The 22,155-nt window shown below is 53.6% G+C and overlaps 1 protein-coding gene across 5 annotated transcripts in view; it reads left to right on the top strand.

Moving 5' to 3' along the window:
• The window catches only part of PRRC2B (proline rich coiled-coil 2B), a gene marked incomplete at its 5' end in the record, with an annotated part of 57,598 nt that overhangs the window by 22,987 nt on the left and 12,456 nt on the right, over positions 1 to 22,155 (top strand). For 2 of the 5 annotated variants that reach the window (XM_079706392.1, XM_079706391.1), the window contains 10 exons: positions 3,304 to 3,607; positions 5,223 to 5,407; positions 7,921 to 8,116; positions 13,511 to 13,727; positions 14,349 to 16,394; positions 17,951 to 18,147; positions 18,685 to 18,830; positions 19,409 to 19,550; positions 21,380 to 21,462; positions 21,846 to 22,031. In XM_079706392.1, coding sequence (XP_079562518.1) covers positions 3,304 to 3,607; positions 5,223 to 5,407; positions 7,921 to 8,116; positions 13,511 to 13,727; positions 14,349 to 16,394; positions 17,951 to 18,147; positions 18,685 to 18,830; positions 19,409 to 19,550; positions 21,380 to 21,462; positions 21,846 to 22,031 — 3,702 coding nt within the window. Of the gene's footprint in view, positions 1 to 3,303; positions 3,608 to 5,222; positions 5,435 to 7,920; positions 8,117 to 13,510; positions 13,728 to 14,348; positions 16,395 to 17,950; positions 18,148 to 18,684; positions 18,831 to 19,408; positions 19,551 to 21,379; positions 21,463 to 21,842; positions 22,032 to 22,155 lie in introns of all 5 variants that reach the window. The other 3 variants (XM_079706390.1, XM_079706389.1, XM_079706393.1) reach the window with 3 other exon arrangements.

Below are 22,155 nucleotides of genomic sequence, written 5' to 3'. Positions count from 1 at the left end.
CAGAGTCACACGCTGCCTCAGGTGTCCTGCTCTTGAGGTTCCCTTCAGTCTGAAGCAGCTTGTCAGCCTTTGCTAAACCTTCATGGCATTGATACCTGGGAAGATGACAAGCCAGCTGTTTTGTGGAATGCACTTCAAATCGGGTTTGTCTGGTGCTTCCTCATGATTGGGTTCAAGGTTTCCTTTTTTTTGGTTAGAATCTCTCAGAACTGTCACTGACTCTTCTCATTGCATCCTACTGGGTGGCCGTGATTCCACTCTGCCCGCTCTGACAACCTTCACTTTGATCTCTTGATTAAGATGGTGGCTACCAAGTTTCACACCATGGAACTTCCACACACTCTTCCAGATTTGTAATTGATAGCAATTTTGTGGGGAATTACTCTGAGACTACGAATATCCTGTTTCTCATCAAATTTTTTGTGTGTGTGTGTGTGGTACGCGGGCCTCTCACTGTTGTGGCCTCTCCTGTTGCGGAGCACAGGCTCCGGACACGCAGGCTCAGCGGCCATGGCTCACGGGCCCAGCCGCTCCGCGGCATGTGGGATCCTCCCAGACCGGGGCACGAACCCGTGTCCCCTGCATCGGCAGGCGGACTCTCAACCACTGCGCCACCAGGGAAGCCCTTCTCATCAAATTTTTAATTAATATCAGTGAGTTATAGTCTATTGCTCTCGTTGTTTCTTTTGACGTTCAGATTGTCTTTGATTTGGGAGCTTCTTCAAGCTGGCAGCTGTGTGCTTTTTACGTCTCCATTCTTTTTTGGGAATTCCTTGCTTTCTGATAGAGCAAGCTTTTTTTAAGCTCCTTTGGTCCTTATCCTACCTTGGCCCTGGAGTCAGCCTTTAATGATACTTAGAAACTAATATGTGGGCACCAGGAGTACTCACTGCTGTTAGAGTGCCACTGCTCCTGGACCTTCTCCGTGGACAGAGTCAGGAAGCGTAGGTATGTGATACACACACGTGAATCACAAGGATATCTCAGGTTCCACGGAGGTCCTTCTGGCTGTTTGCCATTGTCCCTAGTATTTGTACCTGTTCGGTCAGGCTCCCTGTTTCTGCCCCGAGCCTCTCTCCCTTGCACAGGTGCCCTCCTCAGCCACTCAGATGTCAGTGCGCCCCACCTCCACGCGGCCCTGAATTTCCCTGCTGGGCCGTCTCTTCTAGGGGTTTCTTCCGCACCCTGCGTGGTTGGGCCCCAGCTCCCGCACCAGCCACATCTCCACGTGCACACTCTCGTCACCTGCCCTGGGCTCTGACCACCTGCCCTGAGCTCTCTGACTCCCGGGCACCGGGTGCCTGCCTCGTTCTGCCGCCTCGCGTGACTTTTGGACTGAATTGAGCAGGAGGGGCAGAGCTGGGGATGGGAAGGCGTTCATTGAAATACGCTTTGGCAAACTCGCCACTTTCAATGCGCTTTGCTATTTAAAGGGCTCCTGTTCCCCATCTCGGTATAAAGTAATAGTCTTCAGTCTTTGTTACTGAGTACGTATCATGCTAGGCACTGTGCTCGGTACAGGGGACACAAGTGAAAATAGACACACTACGACTCTTGTAAATTACCTTGCAATTAATCCAAATTTCATTCACATATTGGGGTTGCTCAGTATTCAAAAGAAGGTTTCACTTTCGTCTGCTCCTAACAACACTGAATTATCTGAATAGAGTCAACAAAGATAAAATCTCTATAACTTTTATGGATCCAAATTTCTGAAAGGATTTTCACAGTTTAAATATTTTGCAGAACATTTAGTTTATAAAATGATAGCTCATCTTCGGGCAGCTTTGAAAGGCACGTCTGTAGTCTTGATGATGTGCCTCAAGACTATACCCTTTGATTCTGCTATTTCCTTTCTGGGAAATTCTGAAGGGAATAATAGTCAGGGATATGCCTTAAGGATCATCTGCAAGGATGTATTGAACACCAGGGGATAAGGTAGGTCATGGGATAGATAAGCTCTGGTGTGAGACAGGGCACAGCCATTATGGAGCACGGACAGATGGCAGCGGTCAAGGGGAAAGCAGAAGAGTGCACACTTGGGTAAAAAGTACCTTCGTGCTTCTAAATTAGAAGTTTATAATCTTGTGATTGTAGCAATTGTCTCTGGATTATGAGAAGTTAGTTTTCAGGAGACAACTCCTTGGCTGCAGTCACTGTGTGACATATTGCTTTTATGGAGGTGTAATTAACATACACAAAAAGGCATAGGTCTTGTTTTTTTATGTTTGATGACTTTTTGACAATTGTATACATCGGTGTAACTACCACTCAAAACAGGAAGTTGTATATATTGTTTTGCTAGTCATACCTCATTGGAATTCCAGTGGCTGGGGTCCAGTTAAACATGCCCATCATCTATTACTGCATATTCTGCCTGCAGCTTCACTTCCTGCCAATCAGTGAGAAATCTTCCCAGTGTTGGTAGTTTTTCACGCTGCATTGGTGGCACCCTGGTTGTTTTTCCAGTAACTGACAACCAGCGAGAGATTCAAAAGTGGATGAAATATCCAAAAGAGATGTTTTTAGAGACGCTTATTTATTTTTATATATAAAGAATCACTTTGAAACCTTATGTCTGAGTGTGAATTTCCATTTCCTGTGGCTCTTCATATCCAGAGGTTTCTGTATTGTCATGGGAGAAGCAGTGGAGCAGTTTTGTGGCTAAGAAGTGATGAGTGTGTGCTTTCCTGCTCTTGGTATTTAGCTGTGGAGGCCCTAATCTTTTTTTTTTTTTTTTCTTTTTTTCTTTACGCGGGCCTCTCACTGTTGTGGCCTCTCCCGTTGCGGAGCACAGGTTCCGGACGCACAGGCTCAGTGGCCATGGCTCACGGGCCCGGCCGCTCCGGGGCATGTGGGATCTTCCCGGACCGGGGCATGAACCCGTGTCCCCTGCATCGGCAGGCGGACTCTCAACCACTGCGCCACCAGGGAAGCCCGAGGCCCTAATCTTGTGCGCTCAGTAGTGGTGGTGAGAGCGTCTATTTTCTCAGTGTTTCCTGCGTGTCAGTCACGGCGTTGAGTGCTTTGCAAACGATTCAGTGTACCTTCACAATCCCGAGGGCTTCCTTTATTATCGTTCAAAATGAGAAACTAAGGTGTAGAACGTTGGCACTCACACAAACCTCATTCCAAATATAGTAAAGGGCAGAGCAAGATTGAAACCCAGGTCTGCCTGCCGCGGGGCCGCGCTGCCTCTCTAAGGTGCCTGCCGGTCCTGGGAAGGAGAGCCCATCCCATCCTGGGGGCGCCTGTGCCTGGGTTGTGATGTGCGTTTCATCTGAGACCGTCTCCTCTCGGCAGAAGTCCTCCATGGGCAGTGTGTTCCGGCAGCAGTCTGTCGAGGACAAAGAGGACAAGCCACCCCCGAGGCAGAAGTTCGTCCAGTCGGAGATGTCCGAGGCTGTGGAGCGAGCCCGAAAGCGCCGGGAGGAGGAGGAGCGCCGGGCCCGGGAGGAGAGGCTGGCTGCCTGTGCCGCCAAACTCAAGCAGCTGGACCAGAAGTGCAGGCGGGCTCAGAAGGCGGGCGGGGCCCAGGAGCTGGCGGGGAAGGAGGCGCCCCGCTCTCCAGGTGCCCCACAGGAGAATGGCCCAGCTGTCCGCAGAGGTGAGCTGTAGGGCCCCATCCCATGACCTGGAAACCCTGCGCTGTGTCGCTGGTTGGTTGTCTGCGTCTCCCTGGCTTTTTAGCACCACCGTGGCTCACAGCTGATGTGTGGGAGTCCCGGTCATTAAGAGTCTCGGCCTGGGCCAGGTGCCTGGGTTCACATCCCATTTCTACTGCTTAAACCAGCTGTCCAGGCGCCTCGCCTCTCTGGCGCGCATTCTCGAGTCTGTGAAGTGGGTTGATGAGAGCTTGTACCTCCCCGCATGCTGAGGGGCCACGGGGGAGCATGTGCACGAAGCACTTAACGATTTCTAGATGCAGAAAGCACTCACGTACTCACGGCAACGCCACTGGTTTTGTCATTGCCGGCTTGTTTGTTACCACCCGGCTCGACTGAAGACGCAGGTGCTGGAGGACTTCACTAGGAGCACAGGATCTCTCTCGGGACATTGAAAGAAGCCTGCCTGCTTATTAGCATACATTTTCCCTGACAATTATTCTAAAAGGAGTGGATCACATGGCTTCGCAAGAGACGCTGAACAGCGTTAGGTGGTGGAGGGTGTCTCTCTCGCTGCAGTTTTAAAGAATGGGATCAGCTGTGTTTTTTGTGACTTTCTTGAATCAACTAAAACCAACTCTCTTAAGTAGAGAAGGGCCTGATGTTAGTTTCAGTTGCTGAGAGCTTCTCAGATGGAGGTCTTATTGGTGATAGGATGGTCATCAGTGCCCTTCTGGCCGAGGAACTCAGAGAAATCGACCCTTGTCCTCCTGTAAATAAATGTCCTGTCACTGAAGTCTAAGTGAAGCCTGGGCCCAATGTCAGGGGCTCACTGAGGGGAGGGCAGTGGAGAGTCCAGGAAGTAGACGGCGGGGAGCGAGCTTGGGCCTGGGTGTGGGGTGTGCCCCGAGCCCCTCTGCACCTGCCCTGCCTGTCAGTATTCCTCTGGGACGCTGGGTCCCCAAGGCTTTGCATTGGCGTTTGTTTGCCTCCTGCAGTAGATTTAAGAGCCCGAAATGTCAATTATATCTCAATAAAGCTGGACAAAAAAAAAGAATGCAAAGCTGGGATGGGGCAAGAAAGAAGGGAATTTCGGGGAGAATAGTGATATGGGAGACTGTGGTGAGCATTTACTTCTTGTCAGGCACGATTTTAAGTGCATTACGTGGATCGTCTCAGCGAATTAATTCTCCAGAGGCCCGGTGGGGTAGGTGCGGTTGTTGTCTTCATTGAGCAGATGAGGACACAGGCCAGCGGGGCGGCCTGGCCAGCCGGCTCACACAGCCTTGGGTGGAGGCTGGATGTGGGGCTCTCGTTGAGCCCTGGCCGCTCTGATTTACTGGGGTCTGTTTTAACAGAGCCCCTCCCACCCGGAACCACATCCCGGCTCTCCTGCCGACTGTGTGGCCTCAGGCGGTTCCTCTGGTCTCTCGACCCTTAGTTTTCTCCCCTCTGGAGCGGTGACGGCGTGGGGGAGTCCCTGAGCGTGTGCCTGGGGAGTGTTCAGCACGGCGCCGGGTTGAGGACTGCCAGCAAGAAAAGGCATCTGCCCTGGACATGGCCCGGCCGAGCTTCTGTGAGCTCACCTGGCCATCCCTCTGCTTATTTGTTCCGTAGGCTCCCCTGAGTTCTCTGCCCAGGAAGCCCCCAGCACGTTTTCAGAAGAAGCCCCTACAGCTCCTCCAGCTGTGGCTCAGAGCGGCGGCAGTGACGAGCGGGCCAGGGAGCCTGGGTCCCCCGCGCAGGAGTTCAGCAAGTACCAGAAGTCGCTTCCGCCCAGGTTCCAGCGCCAGCAGCAGCAGGTAAACAGGAGTCGTTTAGCAGGTGTCGTAAACAGACCTGCCCATGGGGTGGCTGTCCCCTCTCCTTTTCCCCATGCCCCCTTCCGGTAAAACAAACAATAGAAACCCACCCTCGTGTATGCCAGTCATCAGCAGGGATGCCGGGAGTGAGGGCCTTGGGACATCAGCCCCGCCTTCAGTTCCTCCAGGTAATTTACCCTGTGGATGAAAACCCTTGTTGGCAGTTTATGGACCCTGTTGTCTGTCTAATGCCGGTAAGGACTGGTTAGTGACGTCTGAGTGGTTTTCATCCAGAGTTGCACGCTGTGGCCACTCCCTGCACTGACAGCAGCCCCACCCTGGGTGCCTCCCAAGGAGTAAGGAAGGCCTGCGAGCTGCTTGGAGAGTTTCCTGAGCTGCTTGGAGAGCTTCCGAGAGGCGTGTCAGCGTTCAGTTAAGAACGTAGGTTTGTAGGTTTTGAACCAGAGAGCTTTGGGTTTTGGTCCTACTGGTGCAGCTTATTCAGCTGTGTGTGGCCTTGGACAGGTCAGTGTATAGCGGAAGGAATGAGTCCCTGCCTCTCGGCCTGGCGGTGAGGGTTCTGTGATGCCTGTAAACTGGTTTATCGGTGTGATCAATATCATCTTTAATGGTGCTCCATAAATCTTAAAAAGGACCTACTCTTTGCTCTGAGGAAGATCATATGGGTAATGGTGGTAATTCTAGCCATCTCCTACAGGCCTGGTGATCTTGCTGAGCTGGAACCACTCATTGGCAGTTGTTTGTCTTGCAGGCGTAATCAGTGAAGCTTATTACTGATGAACAGTGCACTTTGGTGGGAAACTGAGATCAGGCGTGGATGTTACTTAGTTCAGCAGCTAGGTGTGCAGTAAATTATTGTTAATCGAAAAAGTTTCAGAACGTGGGTGCCCTGGAGACACAGATCAAAGTCTCCACCTTTCCCCAGAATCTCTTTTAGTTGCCTTTAAAACGTTCACCCCACACCCTACTTTCCTTGGGCTCCTAGGAAGCATTCCAGAAGCTCAACATGTCCTGTGCTCTAAGCAGTAAGTTACATTCATTGTGCTTTTGTAGCATTGTGCTGTGAGCAGGCACCGTGCAGTTATTCCCGGGCTTGGCGAAGAATTACTGCTGACTGGAGAGATCTCTGGAGTAACTCGAGCCAGACACACTAGTAACAGTTGCTCTAGGTAACTCTTCCGTGGGGCAGTGACAGGTAAACCCACCCTTAAGATTAGAAAGAAGTCTGACGTGTCCGAGCAGCCTGAAGGAGTCTGGAAAGCAGACTGTCTGGTCAGCTTCCCTGGGGACCTGGGGTCTAGACAGGAGGAGGAGCTGTGGGCAGAGACCAGGGGAGTTCTGCTTACTGAGTTCTGAGTGCTCCTAAGAAGTGCCCTGAGCCCTGGCGAGCCTTCTAGGGAATTCAGCCCGGGCTGGGATTGTGCCAGCCAGCCGGCAGGAAAGGGTGTGTCCTTCTTGTCTGACTCCGCACCTGCATCCCGCCAGAATGCTGGTTCGGGACGCAGTTGTGAGGGCAGCCCTGGAGGTCACTGGTGCCGTGGAGCAGGGTCTGAAATCAATCCTCACTGGGTCCAGGTTCTTGATTTTTAATACTCTGTGGATGCTTTACGTGTGTCCTTTTGTGCAGTGAATTTTTTTCCTACCAAATCTGGTGGTAGAGGTGAGGATACTGCAGTGAACTTGGCATGTAGTCTCTTGGTTTAGGGAGGGAAACGACCAACAACAGAGTTACACAGGCGAAGCCCCAGTGCTGTGGGAGCCGAGGACAGGGGACCTGATCTTGCCTCAGGAACTGGGGTGGGTTCGCAGAGGCAGTGCTCTTCAAGCCAAAACCTGAAGGATGGGTACGGGTGAGCGGGTTTGGGGCTGGAGAGAACAGAGGGCCCGGCGTGTTTCCAAGGCCGGAAGCGGGCAGGCGGGCAGGCAGGCGTGTGGAGTGGAGGGCCGGGGCAGTCGTGGGCGGCGATGCTGGAGAGGCGGATGGGGCAGGACCCGCAGGGCCCTGTAGGTCATGTGCAGCCCTGTCGGACTCGGCTGTTAGAGGCAGAACTGTGGAGGACCCTCGAAGGCTCCTGACGTGGTCAGGGCGTCGGAGTGAGGAGGGTGGATTGAAGGGGCAGGAGGAGGGGAGGAGGCGGAGTGTGTCGTCCGGTGGCGGTGCCCACGGGGAGCTGTGCCCACGGGGAGCTGTGCCCACGGGGAGCCGTGCCGGTCACGTGTCAGCTCCAGGAGGGTGTTTGATCTAAACGAAAGCCCAGCCTGCAGAGGAGCCTGAGGGCCCAGTTGTGACGATGGCACGACTGTCCGTCAGTCCTGGGAGAGAGCCAGAGCCTGAATGCTGTAATGCCCTGGGGCCTCCCCTCTGTGGTCTTCTGTCCTGGGTGGGTTGTCTCTGCCACCTGATGGAAAGCTGGAAGAGTGTGTGTGCGTGCGCACGCACCGCCTCTCTGCCCCGCAGCACCTGTCCAACCGGGTCTCTCTCCCCTGGTCAGGAGCAGCTGTACAAGATGCAGCACTGGCAGCCGGTGTACCCTCCGCCGTCCCACCCGCAGCGCACCTACTACCCGCACCATCCTCAGATGCTGGGTTTCGACCCCAGGTGGATGATGATGCCTTCCTACATGGACCCACGAATCCCACCCACTCGGACCCCAGTGGATTTCTATCCCTCAGCCCTACATCCCTCGGGTAAGCACCGTGGTCCAGTGGGCCATCCCTGTGGAGCTCAGAACAGTGTGGTGTTTAAGGGTATTATTGCCTTGGGCGGTAGACAGACCCACCTGGGTTCCAGTCTGACCTCTTTGCAAGTCACATATCCAGTCTGAGTTTTACTTCCCAAAATGAGGGTATGATAGTACCTCACACAAAGAATTGTCAGGAAGAGACCTTAAGATTATGCATTGTAAATTGCTTTAATTTTTATATCTCTGCCATGTTGTTTTGTCCATTTTCCCATTCTTTAATGTTCTTTGTGTTTTCTCTCTTTTTTTCCTTGATTAGTCTTTCCCAGGGTTTGTCTAATGCCTTTTTAAAAAAAAAAAAAAATTATTTATTTATTTATTTTTGGCTGCATTGTGTCTTTGTTGCTGCGTGTAGGCTTTCTCTCGTTGGCGGCGAGCAGGGGTACTCTTTGCTGTGCAGGCTTCTCACTGCGGTGGCTTCTTTTGTTGCGGGCTCTAGGTGCGCAGGCTTCAAGTAGTTGTGGTTTGTGGGCTCTAGAGCGCAGGCTCAGTAGTTGTGGCACACAGGCTTCAGTAGTTGTGGTGTGTGGGCTCAGTAGTTGTGGCGCACAGACTTAGTTGCTCCGCGGCATGTGGGATCTTCCCGGACCAGGGCTCGAACCCGTGTTCCCTGAATTGGCAGGTGGATTCTTAACCACTGTGCCACCAGGGAAGTCCTAATGCCATTTTTTTAATGCTGTTTTGTTTTTTAATAAACTGAATTTACTTTTTATTTATTTTATTTTATTTTATTTTGCGGTATGTGGGCCTCTCACTGTTGTGGCCTCTCCCGTTGCGGAGCACAGGCTCCAGATGCACAGGCTCAGTGGCCATGGCTCACGGGCCTAGCCGCTCTGCGGCATGTGGGATCTTCCCAGACCGGGGCACAAACCCGTGTCCCCTGCATCGGCAGGTGGACTCAACCGCTGCTCCACCAGGGAAGCCCTATTTTTAATTTTTTAATTTTTATTAATTTTTATTTTTTGGTTGCACCAGGTCTTAGTTGCAGCATGCGGGCTCCTTAGTTGTGGCATGCAGACTCTTAGTTGTGGCATGCGTGTGGGATCTTGTTCCCTGACCAGGGATCGAACCCACGTCCCCTGCATTGGGAGTGTGGAGTCTTAACCTCTGCGCCACTAGGGAAGTCCCTTTACAGCTACTTTTAAAAAGCATCTTTTGGATTTCTTAATTCCTGTATTTTATTTGGTTTTTATTTCATTAGCTTCTGCTTTTTTTTCCCCCTCATTATTTCCATTGAAAGTATTTTGTTCTTTTCCTAACTGATTATGTTGATGAGCTCATTAGTTTCTGACTTCTCTCATGTATTTAAGTCTCACCTGAGTTACGAGCCTCTATGAGTTTTAAGATACATTTTTATTATTGTACAGTTCTAAATGTTAGTCTGATTTTATCTTTTTTGAGTGATTTTTTATGGCATGTTGTAAAATTTCCAAATGTAAAGTTTTAATACCATCTTTATGGTGTTAATTTCTAACATGGCTGCCTTGTGGTCAGATAACATGGTCTGTATGATATAGACCAGCAGTCACAAACTTTTTCTATTAATGCCAGATGATAAATATTTTAGGCTTTGAACTGCTACCCAGCTTTGCTGTTGTAGAGCAAAAGCAGCTGTAGACAATAGTGAGTGAATGGGTGTGGTTGCTTTCCAGTAGAACTTTATTTTTAAAAGAAATGGCAGGTCGAATTTCACTCAAGGGCTTGAGAAGAATGTATTCTCCAGTTGGACGTGGCATCGTGCTTGCTAATTGTGCTGTACAAATGTCTGTATCATCACAATGTTTTATCCCCTTGATCAGTTACTAAGAGGTGTGTGAGCATTTCCCACTGTGATGTGGATTTTGTCAAATCTTGTAAACCTGTCAGTTTTTGCTTTATCTGTCTGGAAGCCTTACTTCATCTTGTTCCTTTTATCTTCTTATAGCACCTTTGTTATCATTAGTTGTGCTTTCTACCTTTAATGTCTACTTTACCTGGTAATCATTTTATTCCAGTTTTCTTTCGATTAGTATTTATGTGGTATCTGTTTCCCCCAACTTTTTACCATCAGGCCTCTCTGAGCCCTTTTTGGAGGAGAATATCTTTGTATGTGTAAGATGTGTATGGCTTTACCCACTTTGAAGCTCTGTGACTTCAGTTGCTGAAGTTGTTCCCTTTAGATTTATTGGGATTATTATATTCAGATTTCCTACTCTCCTATTTTATGCATTCTGTTTATCCCTCTTTTCTATGCTTTTCTTTTTCTTCTTTTTTTGGTGACAGGTTTTCCTATTCTTTTTGTTTGTTTTCCTTCTACATTCTGTTTCTACTGTGTGCATGGTTACATTAAATTCTAACATGCGGGCTTCCCTGGTGGCACAGTGGTTGCGAGTCCGCCTGCCGATCCAGGGGACACGGGTTTGTACCCTGGTCTGGGAAGATCCCACATGCTGTGGAGCAGCTAGGCCCATGAGCCATGGCCGCTGAGCCTGCGCGTCCGGAGCCTGTGCTCCACAACGGGAGAGGCCACAACAGTGAGAGGCCCGCGTACCGCAAAAAAAAAAAAAAAAAAAATTCTAACACGCACCCTTGACTTAGCAAAAGCTGATCAATATCTTTACCCTGAACCTGAGCTCTAACTGCCTCCCCATCAGTCTTGTTATTTTTGCCTGGAATTTTAGTTCCACCTTTTTTTATGCCCACCAAATCAGCTATTATTTGTTGTTTCATTCAACCTGTTTTTGTTCAGATTTGCCTGGATGTTTACTAGCTTCTTTGCTGCTTATCCTTCCACCTGGGTTCCATTTATTTCTTCATGAAGTACATTCTGTCCAGGTCTTCAGGAAAGTTGTCTTGGCAGTAGATAGTCTTCGCCTGAGAAAGTCTTGATGTCACTCTTTCTCTTGAATGATAGTGTAGCTGGGTATAGAACTCGAGGTTGGCAGTTACTTTCTTTTAGTACTGTGAAGATAGTATTCCTTGTTTTCTGGCTCATGTGTCTGATTTGTGTCTGGGTAATCTACTGTTCTCTTTCTGGGTGCTTTTAAGATCGTCTCTCTGTCTTTGGTCTCCTGTAGTTCCTTCTCAGTATGCTGTGTCTAGGTATATATCTATATCTGTCCTTACCTTATTCTGCTTAGAACTCACAGTGCTCGAATCTAAGGGTGTATGTCTTTCATCACTTCTGGAAAATTCTCTTCTAATGATCATGTCAGATGTTGCTCTTCCCTCATTCTTTATATCCTTTCTTCCTAGGTCGCCCACTTAGATTATTCTGTGCCTTCTCATTCTGCCTTCCAAGTCTCTTAAATACATAAGAGAGCTAACCTCTGTGGTGCCTTCTGGGAAAATCCTTCAACTATTTTCCAATTCTCTTTTCTCTCCAACTGTGTCTGATCTGCTCTTTTTTTTTTTTTTTACTGTCCAGTGAGTTTTTAATTTCAGTGACTCTGTATTTTTATTACCAGAATTTTTTCCTCAAATCTGTCATTTTTCTTGTGTTTTATATTTTTCATAAGTTTTTAATTCCTTCCTTTATGTTTGTAATCATTTAAAACATAATTTTCTAGTGCTTCACATTTTAATTTGTTACCTGAAGTTCTTGAGGAAGGTATATAATCCCGTGGGCTTACCGTGGACTCATAGCAGATTGTTTTCCACACAGTGTTCTGGTAATTTTGGATTGTGAGTTCATTTTCAGCAGAGCTTTATTTATCGTGGGGATCTAGTATAGCTTGGTTTGAGGGTATATCCCTCCAGTGTGGTTTTATGTTTTCTTCCGCCACCCTAGAACTACCCTTTATTCTAACTCAGGAAGTTTCTGGAACATTCTAGGGGTATAAATCTGAACTTCACCCCCCTGCCCCCAAACCTGCATGAAAGCTGGCATGTGGCTATGAACTCCTCACGGAGGACTGTTTTCCCTACCCTAGCCCAGGCCAAGACACAAATTCAGTCATCTCTCTGTACTAAAGAGCATATATTTTTCTGATCCACCTTTTAATTGAGGGCATAGCCCTTTGAGGGTCTTTGTTTAAGCAGCATCTCAGCCGCAGCTCTCTGCCTTGTGTGGAAAAGCCCCGTCACCTGTCCTGGGGGGGCATTTAGGAGCATGCCCATAGGTTACTAAAGCTGATGGATGTGTCCCTGGCTCCCCTCTAGGGAGCACCAGCTCGTGGCTCTGGCCATGGCTGTGGTTTCAGCTCCCTGGGGGTTTCCCGGTTTTGGGGGAACAGAGCTCTGCGAGTGAAATGTTTAATGTGTTTTTGTCCAGCGTTTTTGTGACAGGAGGTTTTTTCAGGTAATATGAGCTGCCATATTGACAAACATAAGTCCGTGTACAGCGTGGAGCGGTTCCGCACACCGTGTCATCAGTACTTAATAAATGGTGTGTAATTCTAGGATTCCAGAGAGGGTCCCCACCACCACCTGACTCAGACTAACTTTGTGCTGGAGTCATATATTGAGAGCATTGGAACAGAGCACCCCACAGCTGAAAGGAAGCTTAAAGCCGTTGGTCTAATGCAGAACCATTGTCCTGGTCAGATTACCTCAAAAGATGGGCAGAAAAACACGGGGGGCCAATAATTAGCTTTGTGAAGGATTTGAAAAATCAGATCTTCTTTTCTCCACAGCATCTGGCCCAGTGAGAGACCTTTAATGTCGTCTGCAGCAGCCCAGCCCCCCTTGTTTGATAGACGTGGACAGAGGGGCCCGGGGAGGGCGGGGGTGCCATTTCCCTGACTGGTTTATATCTGGTAGGACCGAGACATCAGCATGTCCCAGTCTCCTCAGGCCAGTTAGTGTCATTTGTGTATCCCCCACTGCCCTTCCATGTACAAAATGTGGAGTTATTACTGTCGAGCTTAGGGGTAGAAATAAAAGGAGCTAAAGCCCCAATCCTTTTCTGAATCTTCTTGCAGGGGATTGGAAGCAGGTAGACGCTGGCTCCTTGTTGCATGTAGGCTTCCTGGAGCGTAGCTCATCTTCCTTGTGTCTGTGCAGAAGACCTTCAGGCATCTTGCGTTGCTGACTGACTGGCCCCCCTAGCGTTCCGCTGACACCCCTGAGCTCTCCCGTTTGATGGTTCCAGTTTCCATTTGCCAGTTTTTTATAGCCTTCCACACAGGGGCTCTTCATCCAGGAACTAGGATTGGACCTCGCAGGTCTTTGAACAGGCCTTGCAGATTGCATGCATGTGTGCCTTCAGAGGTTCTGTGATCAGAAAGAGGGGACCTCAGTGGTGTTAAGCAAGTGGGGTGCTGTGTCCATGTGAGAGTTGGGGCAGCTTGTCTCCTTTGGGCCTGTGGTTGACACATGGCTTGCTAAACGAGGTGACTGATTGGTTCTTTGCCTTCTTCAGGATTGATGAAACCCATGATGGCCCAGGATTCTCTCAGTGGAACTGGCTGTCGCTCTGAGGATCAGAGCTGTGTGCCCCCACTGCCAGAAAGGAAAGTGAACGCCATCGATGCAGCCCCCGTGTGGGGCCCCGAGGGTTACATGGCGTTGCAGAGCAAGGGCTACTCGCTCCCCCACCCGAAGTCCAGTGACACTTTGGCCATGGACATGCATGTCAGGTGAGGCAAAACTTGGTCCTACTGACCTGGAGCTGAAGGAGGGGTCTCAAGGTCCTCACTGAGATAGGGCTCTGGGAAGAGGCCCTGTCCCAGGAGATGGTGCCCCCTGGGGAAGGAGAGTGAGATAAGGATGGCCGGATGCTTTTGTGTGAGAGGCGCTGATGGCAACTGAGGGCCCGGGAGAAATCCTGGCGTCAGAGGCAAATCCCGTGGAACCTTGGGCAGGGCCGAGGGGTGGGGGCCTCACAGGGCAGGCGGGGTTGAGTGCGTGTGTCGTGGCTCCTTCCTGTGAAAGTAAAGGCGAGCCGGCTGTGCTGGCCCGGCACCCCAGCCTCTCCGTGGACGCCCCGGCTCCAGCTTGTGTGAACCAGAGGATCCCCGGCTGCTCGCTGAGTCCACCGGCCACTGACTTCTTCACTCTCTGGACTCCAGGGGCCGCCACCAGCCCATGGCCCCGCATCTTTGAGACCTGTTTAAAGATAGAGTGAATGTTGGTGCCTATGTTTTTTTCTTTTTCTTTTTTTTTTAAATTTTTTTCTTTTTAAACCTAAACTGTGTTCAGCATGGAACCCAGGAACCAGGCTCCAATCACATTGACTGATTTTTCTGGTTCCTTTTCAGGAATGAAAGCGCTTACTCTGCCTCACCTGGAAGGTCAGGGGGCGTAAGTGCCCGGCGCGATCCCCTTGAGGAGAGAGGGGAGGAGTACTTGAGTGCTTTTGACAAGAAGGCCCCAGCAGACTTTGACAGCTGTGTCTCTTCTCAAAGAATAGGCCAGGAGCTTTTGTTCCCACCCCAAGACAATGTTCAGGAAGCAGGCGCGCCTGGGAGTCACACCCCAAACCTCAGGTGTTCCACACTGGAGCCCGACTTTGCCCCGGCTGAGAAAAAAACAGAGTATAGCGATTGGGACGTGAGCCGCCAGCCGAAGGCCGCCGACCCAGACACCAGGGTCGAGAAAGAGGCGCCCCAGGAGGAGCTGTCCTTCAGTGTCTCCTCCTGGGAGAAGGAAGGGAGCCCTGGGAAACAGCCGGCCCTGGAGCCCGAGTGGACGCCAGAAGCCCGGGGCGCCGGCAGCCAGCACCCGGAGCAGACCAGCAGGACCCGGAGATCCGGCCCCATCAAGAAGCCCGTCCTGAAGGCCCTCAAGGTGGAAGACAAGGAGAAGGAGCTCGACAAGCTGAAGCCGGAGCTGGGAGACGGGAGCGCCTGCCTGGCTCGGGAGACGGGGCCCGTTTGCGAGGCGGCCGAGGACCAGGACCAAGAGAACGATCCCGCGCTGCCCAGCGCGGCCCCGGCCGCCTCGGAGGACCAGGGCTCGGCCCGTGCCGCCTTGGGCCACGAGGCCAGCCGGCTGGAGGAGGATGACCAGCCCGACGGGGCCCGGGAGGCCAGCCACACACCCCCTACCAAGAGGAATAACTGGATCTTCATTGATGAGGAACAGGCCTTTGGGGGCCGGGGGCAGCCCCGGGGCCGCGGCCGCGGCTTCCGAGAGTTCACTTTCCGCGGGCGGCCTGCGGGCGGCGGTCTCTGTGGCGGGGGCGTCCTTGGGGCTCGGGGCCTCTACGGCGGCAGCCAGAGGAGCGGCCGCGGCCGGGGACCTCGAGAGTTCGGGCTGGCAGACGACTTCCCCCGGGCCAAGCCCCGGCGGAGGATCGCCAGCGAGACCCACAGCGAAGGCTCTGAGTACGAGGAGCTTCCCAAGCGGCGGCGGCAGCGGGGCGCCGAGACCGGGGACGAGGGCGCGCTCCCGGAGAGGGAGGAGGCCGCCGGGAGGAAGGGCGACTTCAGGGAGTCCTGGCGGTCCGGCAGGATGTGCCCTGAGGACCACGGCGGGCCAGAGGCCAAGAACCGAGGCCCGCGGGCCTTCGGGCGCGCCCTCCCCCCGCGGCTGAGCAACTGCGCATATGGCCGGAGAACCTTCGTGGCCAAGGAGGCGGCCCCCTGGCCCAGCCGGGGTCTGGGTGCCTCCTGGCAGGAGTCTGGCCCCCCTGACACGTGCGGGGCCCGGCGGCCCTCAGACAGAGACTACATCCCGGACACCTACAGACACCCCGACGCCTTGGGCACCCGGGGCTTCGAGGATGGCCGTGTGGAGGACAAGAGGGCCTTCTTCCAAGATGACCACGCGGCAGATTCCGAAAATGCCGAGAACCGGCCCTTCAGGAGAAGGCGGCCCCCCCGCCAGGACAAACCCCCCCGCTTCCGGCGCCTTCGGCAGGAGCGGGAGGCCCTGGGCCTGTGGGGGCCTGAGGATGAGCAGCCCCTGCCGGCGGGCCAGTGGCCGGGCCGGCCCAGACCCTGTCCCGGGGACAGGAGCGGCACCACGGGCCGCAGGTCCCCCGAGCTCGCCTACCAGAACTCCTCGGACCACGCCAACGAGGAGTGGGAGACGGCCTCCGAGAGCAGCGACTTCAGCGAGAGGCGGGAGAGGCGGGACGGGCCCGGGCCCGAGCCCCAGGCCGACGGCCTGCCCGGGGCGAGCGCGGGCGAGAAGAAGGAGCTGGCCAAGCGGAGCTTCTCCGGCCAGAGACCCCTCGCTGACAGACAGAGCCGGAAGCTGGAGCCGGGAGGGTTCGGGGAGAAGCCTGTTAGGCCAGGTGGCGGTGAAGCTTCTCCCCGTTATGAGAGCCATCAGAGTGGGACGCCTTTGAAAGCCAAAAGGTAAACCGGAAACCTTTTGAGTCCGGGGTTCTTTTTTGTTGCTGTCGTTCTGTTAGCCGGTTGTTCCAGCGGCACTTCATGCATGCGTGTCCCGCCGTGTGTCGGGGCCCCGACTCCCTCCCCCTCGTTGTGCTCCAGGAGGGCGCCCGACCGCCCGAGGCCATTGTCCGTGAGCGTCTCCATCACTGGCTCTCGCACTGCTGTCTGCTTCTCTTGTGGCGTGCTGCTGCTGCTGCTGTTGTTGTGGCTTCAGAACTAAGACTAGAGCCCCCGCCCCGCCGGTCCCCCTGTGGTTGTGGTGCCCATCCCAGTCCCTGTCTCAAGAGCTCAGCCCCCACGTGTCTCCTCGGAGTCCAGCCGAGGGGCCACCGCCACAGAGGAGCGCTCCCTGTTCACGGCGCCTCGTGAGTACCGGTCAGTCCACCGGACTCCTTGGCTCCAGGCTGCTGCCAGGCAGCGTCCTCCAGGAACACGTGGGGCGTTGCTGGCCTCCTGGCCCCCACAGAGATCGCTCTTCCCTGAGTGGCTTTGCAGAGATCGCTCTTCCATGAGTGGCTTTGCTTCTCGACAGTGAAGAGAAGCAGTGCCGCTTTGGGGATTGCCACCTCGGCCTGGTGAGAGCCAGGCGGTAAGCAAAGGGAGTGAGCTGCCCGAGGCCTGGTGAGAGCCAGGCGGTAAGCAAAGGGAGTGAGCTGCCCGAGGCCTGGTGAGAGCCAGGCGGTAAGCAAAGGGAGTGAGCTGCCCGAGGCCTGGTGGGAGCCAGGCGGTAAGCAAAGGGGGAGTGAGCTGCCCGAGGCCTGGTGAGCACCGCTTGTTTAGAATTAGAGGCTTTGGTGGGGGGTGATGATCGGAGCTCGGTGTCGGCTCAGTGCCCAAGCCTGGCCCGGGATCAGGGCGGGGCAGAAGCTGTGCAGCCTGCCTTCCTCATCGTGTGCAGGCCACGCCCCAGCGTGCTGAGGAAGACCGCTTCCCACCTCCCAGCCTTCTTAGAGTTCAAGCCTGGCCTGTAATTAATCCATACCCCCGAGGAAGGAACCACAGAAGAATGCAGGTTCTTTTAGGTGTCCATCTAGACTAGCTTTCTAGGCCCCAGATGCCAAGACTTGGCTTTGCTTCTGATTTCTGCCCCAGTGGCTGGGCTGGTGGTAGGGCGAGGCCTGGGCTCCTCTCTGGTCAGTCTTACGAGAGGAGCAGAAAGTTCTGCAGCCCCTTTCTAAGCATTCCCCCTTCCCCCTCTCCTTTCTGTAGCCCTACTGGGTTTGGCACACAGTGGGAAAGGACAGAAGTATCAGCCCTGGGAAGGGGCTGGGGAGAGAGCAGTTTCCCCGTGGGCTCTGCCGTAGCAGTGCTGCTGGGGCAGCCTCCACACGGGCTTGCAGAACGCACTACCACCAGCAAGCGGCGTCTGCTGAATGGAGGGGACGCCTAGAGGAAGTGACAAAGATCAGGGCGCTGTGCTTGTGTGCGTGCTGTGCGTGCATGTGCAGTTTTTCCTTCTCTCTCCTTCCCCAGCCTCTGGTCACTTCTGAGCTAACGAGATCCTCCTTCCTTTATAGGTCCCCGGAGGACACCTTGCCTGGAGGTCTTGGCTGCAGCAGTGGGAGCGGCCACTACACGCTGGAGCGGGCGGCCCATGCCACCTCTGACATCCCTGAAGCCTCCTGTGAGAAGGCAGAGAAGGAGGCCCAGCTGGCTGCCCAGAGGGCAGGCGAACAGGGAGAGACCATGAAACCATTTGACCTGAACTATGGAAGTGAGTGTCACCTCACATCTTCAGGGGGAGAAGAGTCCGGGCAAAATGGGGAGCCGTGGCCACCTCGGTGGGTTGCTGAGTTTGCCCTTTCACTGAATATCTTAGCTTCTGGGCACGTACTGCGTTAAGAGCAAACCAGAAAGGATTCTTGCCTTCATGTCACTCAGAACCATGCTGAACCCCCATAGCAGCCCTGCGGTGTCCCAGTTTTAAAGATGGGGAAGCTGAGGCCCAGAGAAGTTGGCAGCTGGTTGGGAACAGAGCTGGGACTTAGGTGTGTCTGTCTCTGAAGACTGTTTTCTTCACCGTAGCCTCTGTGGTTTGAGGTAACACTGTGTTAGAGGGGCCACGAGAAGGGTGTAGAAATCATAGCTGGCTTTCCTGGACCCTGGTGAATATGCCGAGGCCCAAGCCAGCTAAGAGCCTGGCCTTGGAGCTGAGCCGGTCCTTAGATATCAGGTGCCTGTAGGGTGGGGTTATTCTTGGCTCCCAGTAAATGGAACCACGCACTGTCTTTCCTTGTGAATCTTGGTTCAGATGCCGGCGTTGAAAACTGCGGATCCAGCCCCGGAGAGGAGGGTGAGGTGGGCTCTGTGGTGGGGGAAGGCTTCATCGAAGTCCTGACCAAGAAGCAGCGCCGTGTGCTGGAGGAAGAGAGGAGAAGGAAGGAGCCAGCCGTGCAGGTCGGGGCGCGAGGCGTGGGTGGGGCCGGGGCTTCTGAATTAGTCCCAAGACAGGAGAGGAAGAAGGCATGTTTATTAAACACGCGCTGCCTCCCAGGGCCCGCTATCCCTGTGGCTCCACGGCAGCAGATGGTGTTATCCCTGCTCTCCAAGAGGGGGACTGGTCCGGGGTGACACCCGCCGAAACAGGGCCGAGCAGGACGCAGGCCTCCGTCGGCCCCGAAGTCCATCCTCCTTCCACTGTGCTCCGGCCCGAGTGGGACGAGACTCATCACCCTGGGAGTCACGAGGGTTGGCGACTCTGTACTCGAAACGGAGTCGGGGCCGAGCACTGCTCACTTGCCCCGCAGTCCCAGGTCACAGCCCACTGTTCGCTTCCGGGGGCGGTTTGGTCGGCACTGCAGTTCCCACATGGTTGAGGTCTTGGCTGACGAGTGCTGTAGCGCCGCTGGCTGTAGCGTCACTGGAGCAGTTTCCGGGGGTGTGGTTCTGGTGCCTGGGGTAGTCTTCCTGGGGAGAGCTTGTTATCCTTCATGTCTGAGGTCGAGGCCGGACCGCATCACCTTTCTTCTCCTTAGGTACCTGTGAAAGGCCGAAGCCTTTCCTCTCGTATTCCTCCTCGGTTTGCGAAAAAGCAGAACCACCTGTGCCTGGAGCAGGGTGATGGAGCTGTGCCTGGCAGTAGCCTGGGCACCGAGATCTGGGAGAGCAGCGGCCAGGGTAAGAGCATGGGGTCTGGGCTCAGCCTCTTGGCCCACAGCCGCCTCACAGGCTCGGGGCCTCTTATTAGGGAGCATCCTACTTTGGGGCCGTGAACACAGACGGAGCATTACCTGTTTCCTGGCTTCCTCTGCTGAGTCAGGGCGTTGGGTGACATCTTAGCACCACATACTGCTGCAGCCTCTGAACAGATGTCACATTTTCCCTGCCTGAAATTTGGTGGAGAGGAGAGCATTCCGTATCCAGTGATGGAAAAGGATGGCCCCCACCCCCGCCCGGCTGAGGTCACTCGGGGAGTTGGCTTGACTCTGCCCACACCGGTTATCCTTGCTTCTTCCCTTGAGGAGGAGAGCAGACGACTGCTCAGGAGAACACAGTCCAGAAGCTTTCCTGTCCTTCCTCAGCAGAAGGAACTTTCTGTCAGCTCCTCCCCAAAGGCTGTCTTAGGTTTGAAACCAGACTAGGGTGGCCCTTCCCTTTTAGAAAATTTGTTTCCCTGAAAGAATTTCTTACCCAGTGCTATTTTTCTGGTAATTTTTCATTTTAAAATACAAAACCATTTAAATTGAGTAGATTCTTCTTGAATGCCTGCTTTCGGCAGGGCCCTGCAGCTATACAAGGGGAGCTTGGAGAAATCATCCATTTCCAGCTCTTTTTTTTTTTTCTAATTAATTTATTTTTAATTTATTTATTTTTGGCTGCGTTGGGTCTTCGTTGCTGCGCGCGGGCTTTCTCCAGTTGCGGTGAACGGGGGCTACTCTTCGTTGCGGTGCGTGGGCTTCTCATTGTGGTGGCCCCCCTTGTCGCAGAGCATGGGCTGTAGGCACGCGGGCTTCAGTAGTTGTGGCGTACGGGCTTAGTTGCCCTGCGGCATGTAGGATCTTCCCAACTAGGGCTCGAACCCATGTCCCCTGCATTGGCAGGTGGATTCTTAATCACTGAGCCACCAGGGAAGCCCTCCAGCTCTTTTATTCCAAGCAGCCGAGGCTTCCAGAGTGAAGTAACAACCCCAGAGCCCAAACACCCAAGAACCTAGGTTCTGAACCTGATTCTTTCAGTTTTAGCCTCATGGCCTGTCTTCATGTTCCTGGTTAAAAGCTTGGTTCCAACACATTGCAAAATAACATTGGGAAATTGTCAACTCTGATTAAAAGTACGATAATTTTTAATAAAATTTTGATTGGTCAGTTTGGTTGTGAGAGTTGTGGGTATCATGGTATAAAGGTCCAAAAATACTTACCTGCCATATTGGTCAAGCAGAGTGGGCTAACTCCGGAGTCATGCTCTCCCTCCAGGATCCTGCAGCATCTCATTGGTTGCTCAGACCAGGGGTCTGTGGGTGACTTCAGAGGGCCCCTGGATCTTAAAAAGAGCATGTGAGATTTCATGTGCACACACAGGGTCCATGGCTTTTGCTGGGTTCTCAGGGTGGTCTGTGAGCTAACAAAAGTTGAGTAACATCAGCTTCAATTTTTCAGAGACTTGTAGAGGTGCCAACGTGTAGAAATAAATGGTTTATGTGCAAAAAGCTTCACCGCAGCAGAGGTAGTGATAGAGCATTCTAAGCGGTGTGAGTGAAAAGTTGCTGGTGTGTTTAGTAGAGCACATTGTCAGTGAAATCACAGGAAGCACGTTGACGGAGATCCGCCCGAGGATGTTGGGAAGTCGGGTGGAGGTATCAGACCGGCTCCTCTTTCGCTAATGGGTCGATTGCGGTGGGAGCGGGGGCGGTTCAGAGACTTGGGTTTGTGTGAGCTGCGCCTGTGCTTGTTTTTCTGGCTTGGTTGTTCCTCTACGACGTCCTGACTCTCTGTCTTCCTCCCCAGCAGCCCTCCCCATTCAGGCCTCGACCGGCGACTCCTGGGCCAAAGCCGCCACTGCCTTTGCCGGCACCGAGCCCGGCTCTGCCGAGGTGAGTGGCCGACAGGCGCCAGGCGTGTGCTCATGTCCGCCGCCGTCCCAGAGGCCCGCCCGTGCTCTCCCTGGCGGGGCAGTGAGCCTGGCTCATCACTGGTCTCCAGTCTTGCTTTCGGATCTGTGGGAGGGGCCTGTGTGGGAGGGAGGAAGAAAGAGCGGGGATGGCCAGGGAGCACCCACCCTGGGTAGGCGGCATGAGGGCCTCTCCTCGGCATCTGGCGGTGGTCACAAGCACAGCGGGTTTGTGGTCTCCGTCCAGGGCCCACGCGTACCTGTGATTATGGGCTTGGGCCGGGAGACGTGTCGAGCCGCCCAGTCTCACTCTGCAGGCAGGCGGAGAGGGGATGGGCTCTGACCCTCCTGTGTCCTGCACAGCAGGGCTTTAAGAGCAGCCAGGGAGACAGTGGCGTTGACCTGAGCGCCGAGTCTCGGGAGTCCTCAGCGACCTCCTCGCAGCGCAGCTCCCCGTACGGCACTCTGAAACCCGAGGAGGCAAGCGGGCCTGGCCTGGAGCCCAAGGCCGATGGCCACAAGGAGCAGACTCAGAAGCAGTCGGAGCCGAAGGTAACCTGGGAGTTTGGCTCTCAGGGGCCGGGCTGGGCGGAAGGACTGGTATCTTTTGTCTTCTTCCCCGACTCCCGGTCCCTTGGAAGCTGGAGATCAGGGTCGTTCCAGGCAGTGCGTCTCA

This window comes from Hyperoodon ampullatus (genome assembly GCF_949752795.1).
Source record: "Hyperoodon ampullatus genome assembly, chromosome: 6".
Classification (NCBI taxonomy): Eukaryota; Metazoa; Chordata; class Mammalia; order Artiodactyla; family Ziphiidae; genus Hyperoodon; species Hyperoodon ampullatus.
Note: the sequence above shows the minus strand (reverse complement) of the source record. Positions and strands in the feature narration are given on the sequence as shown.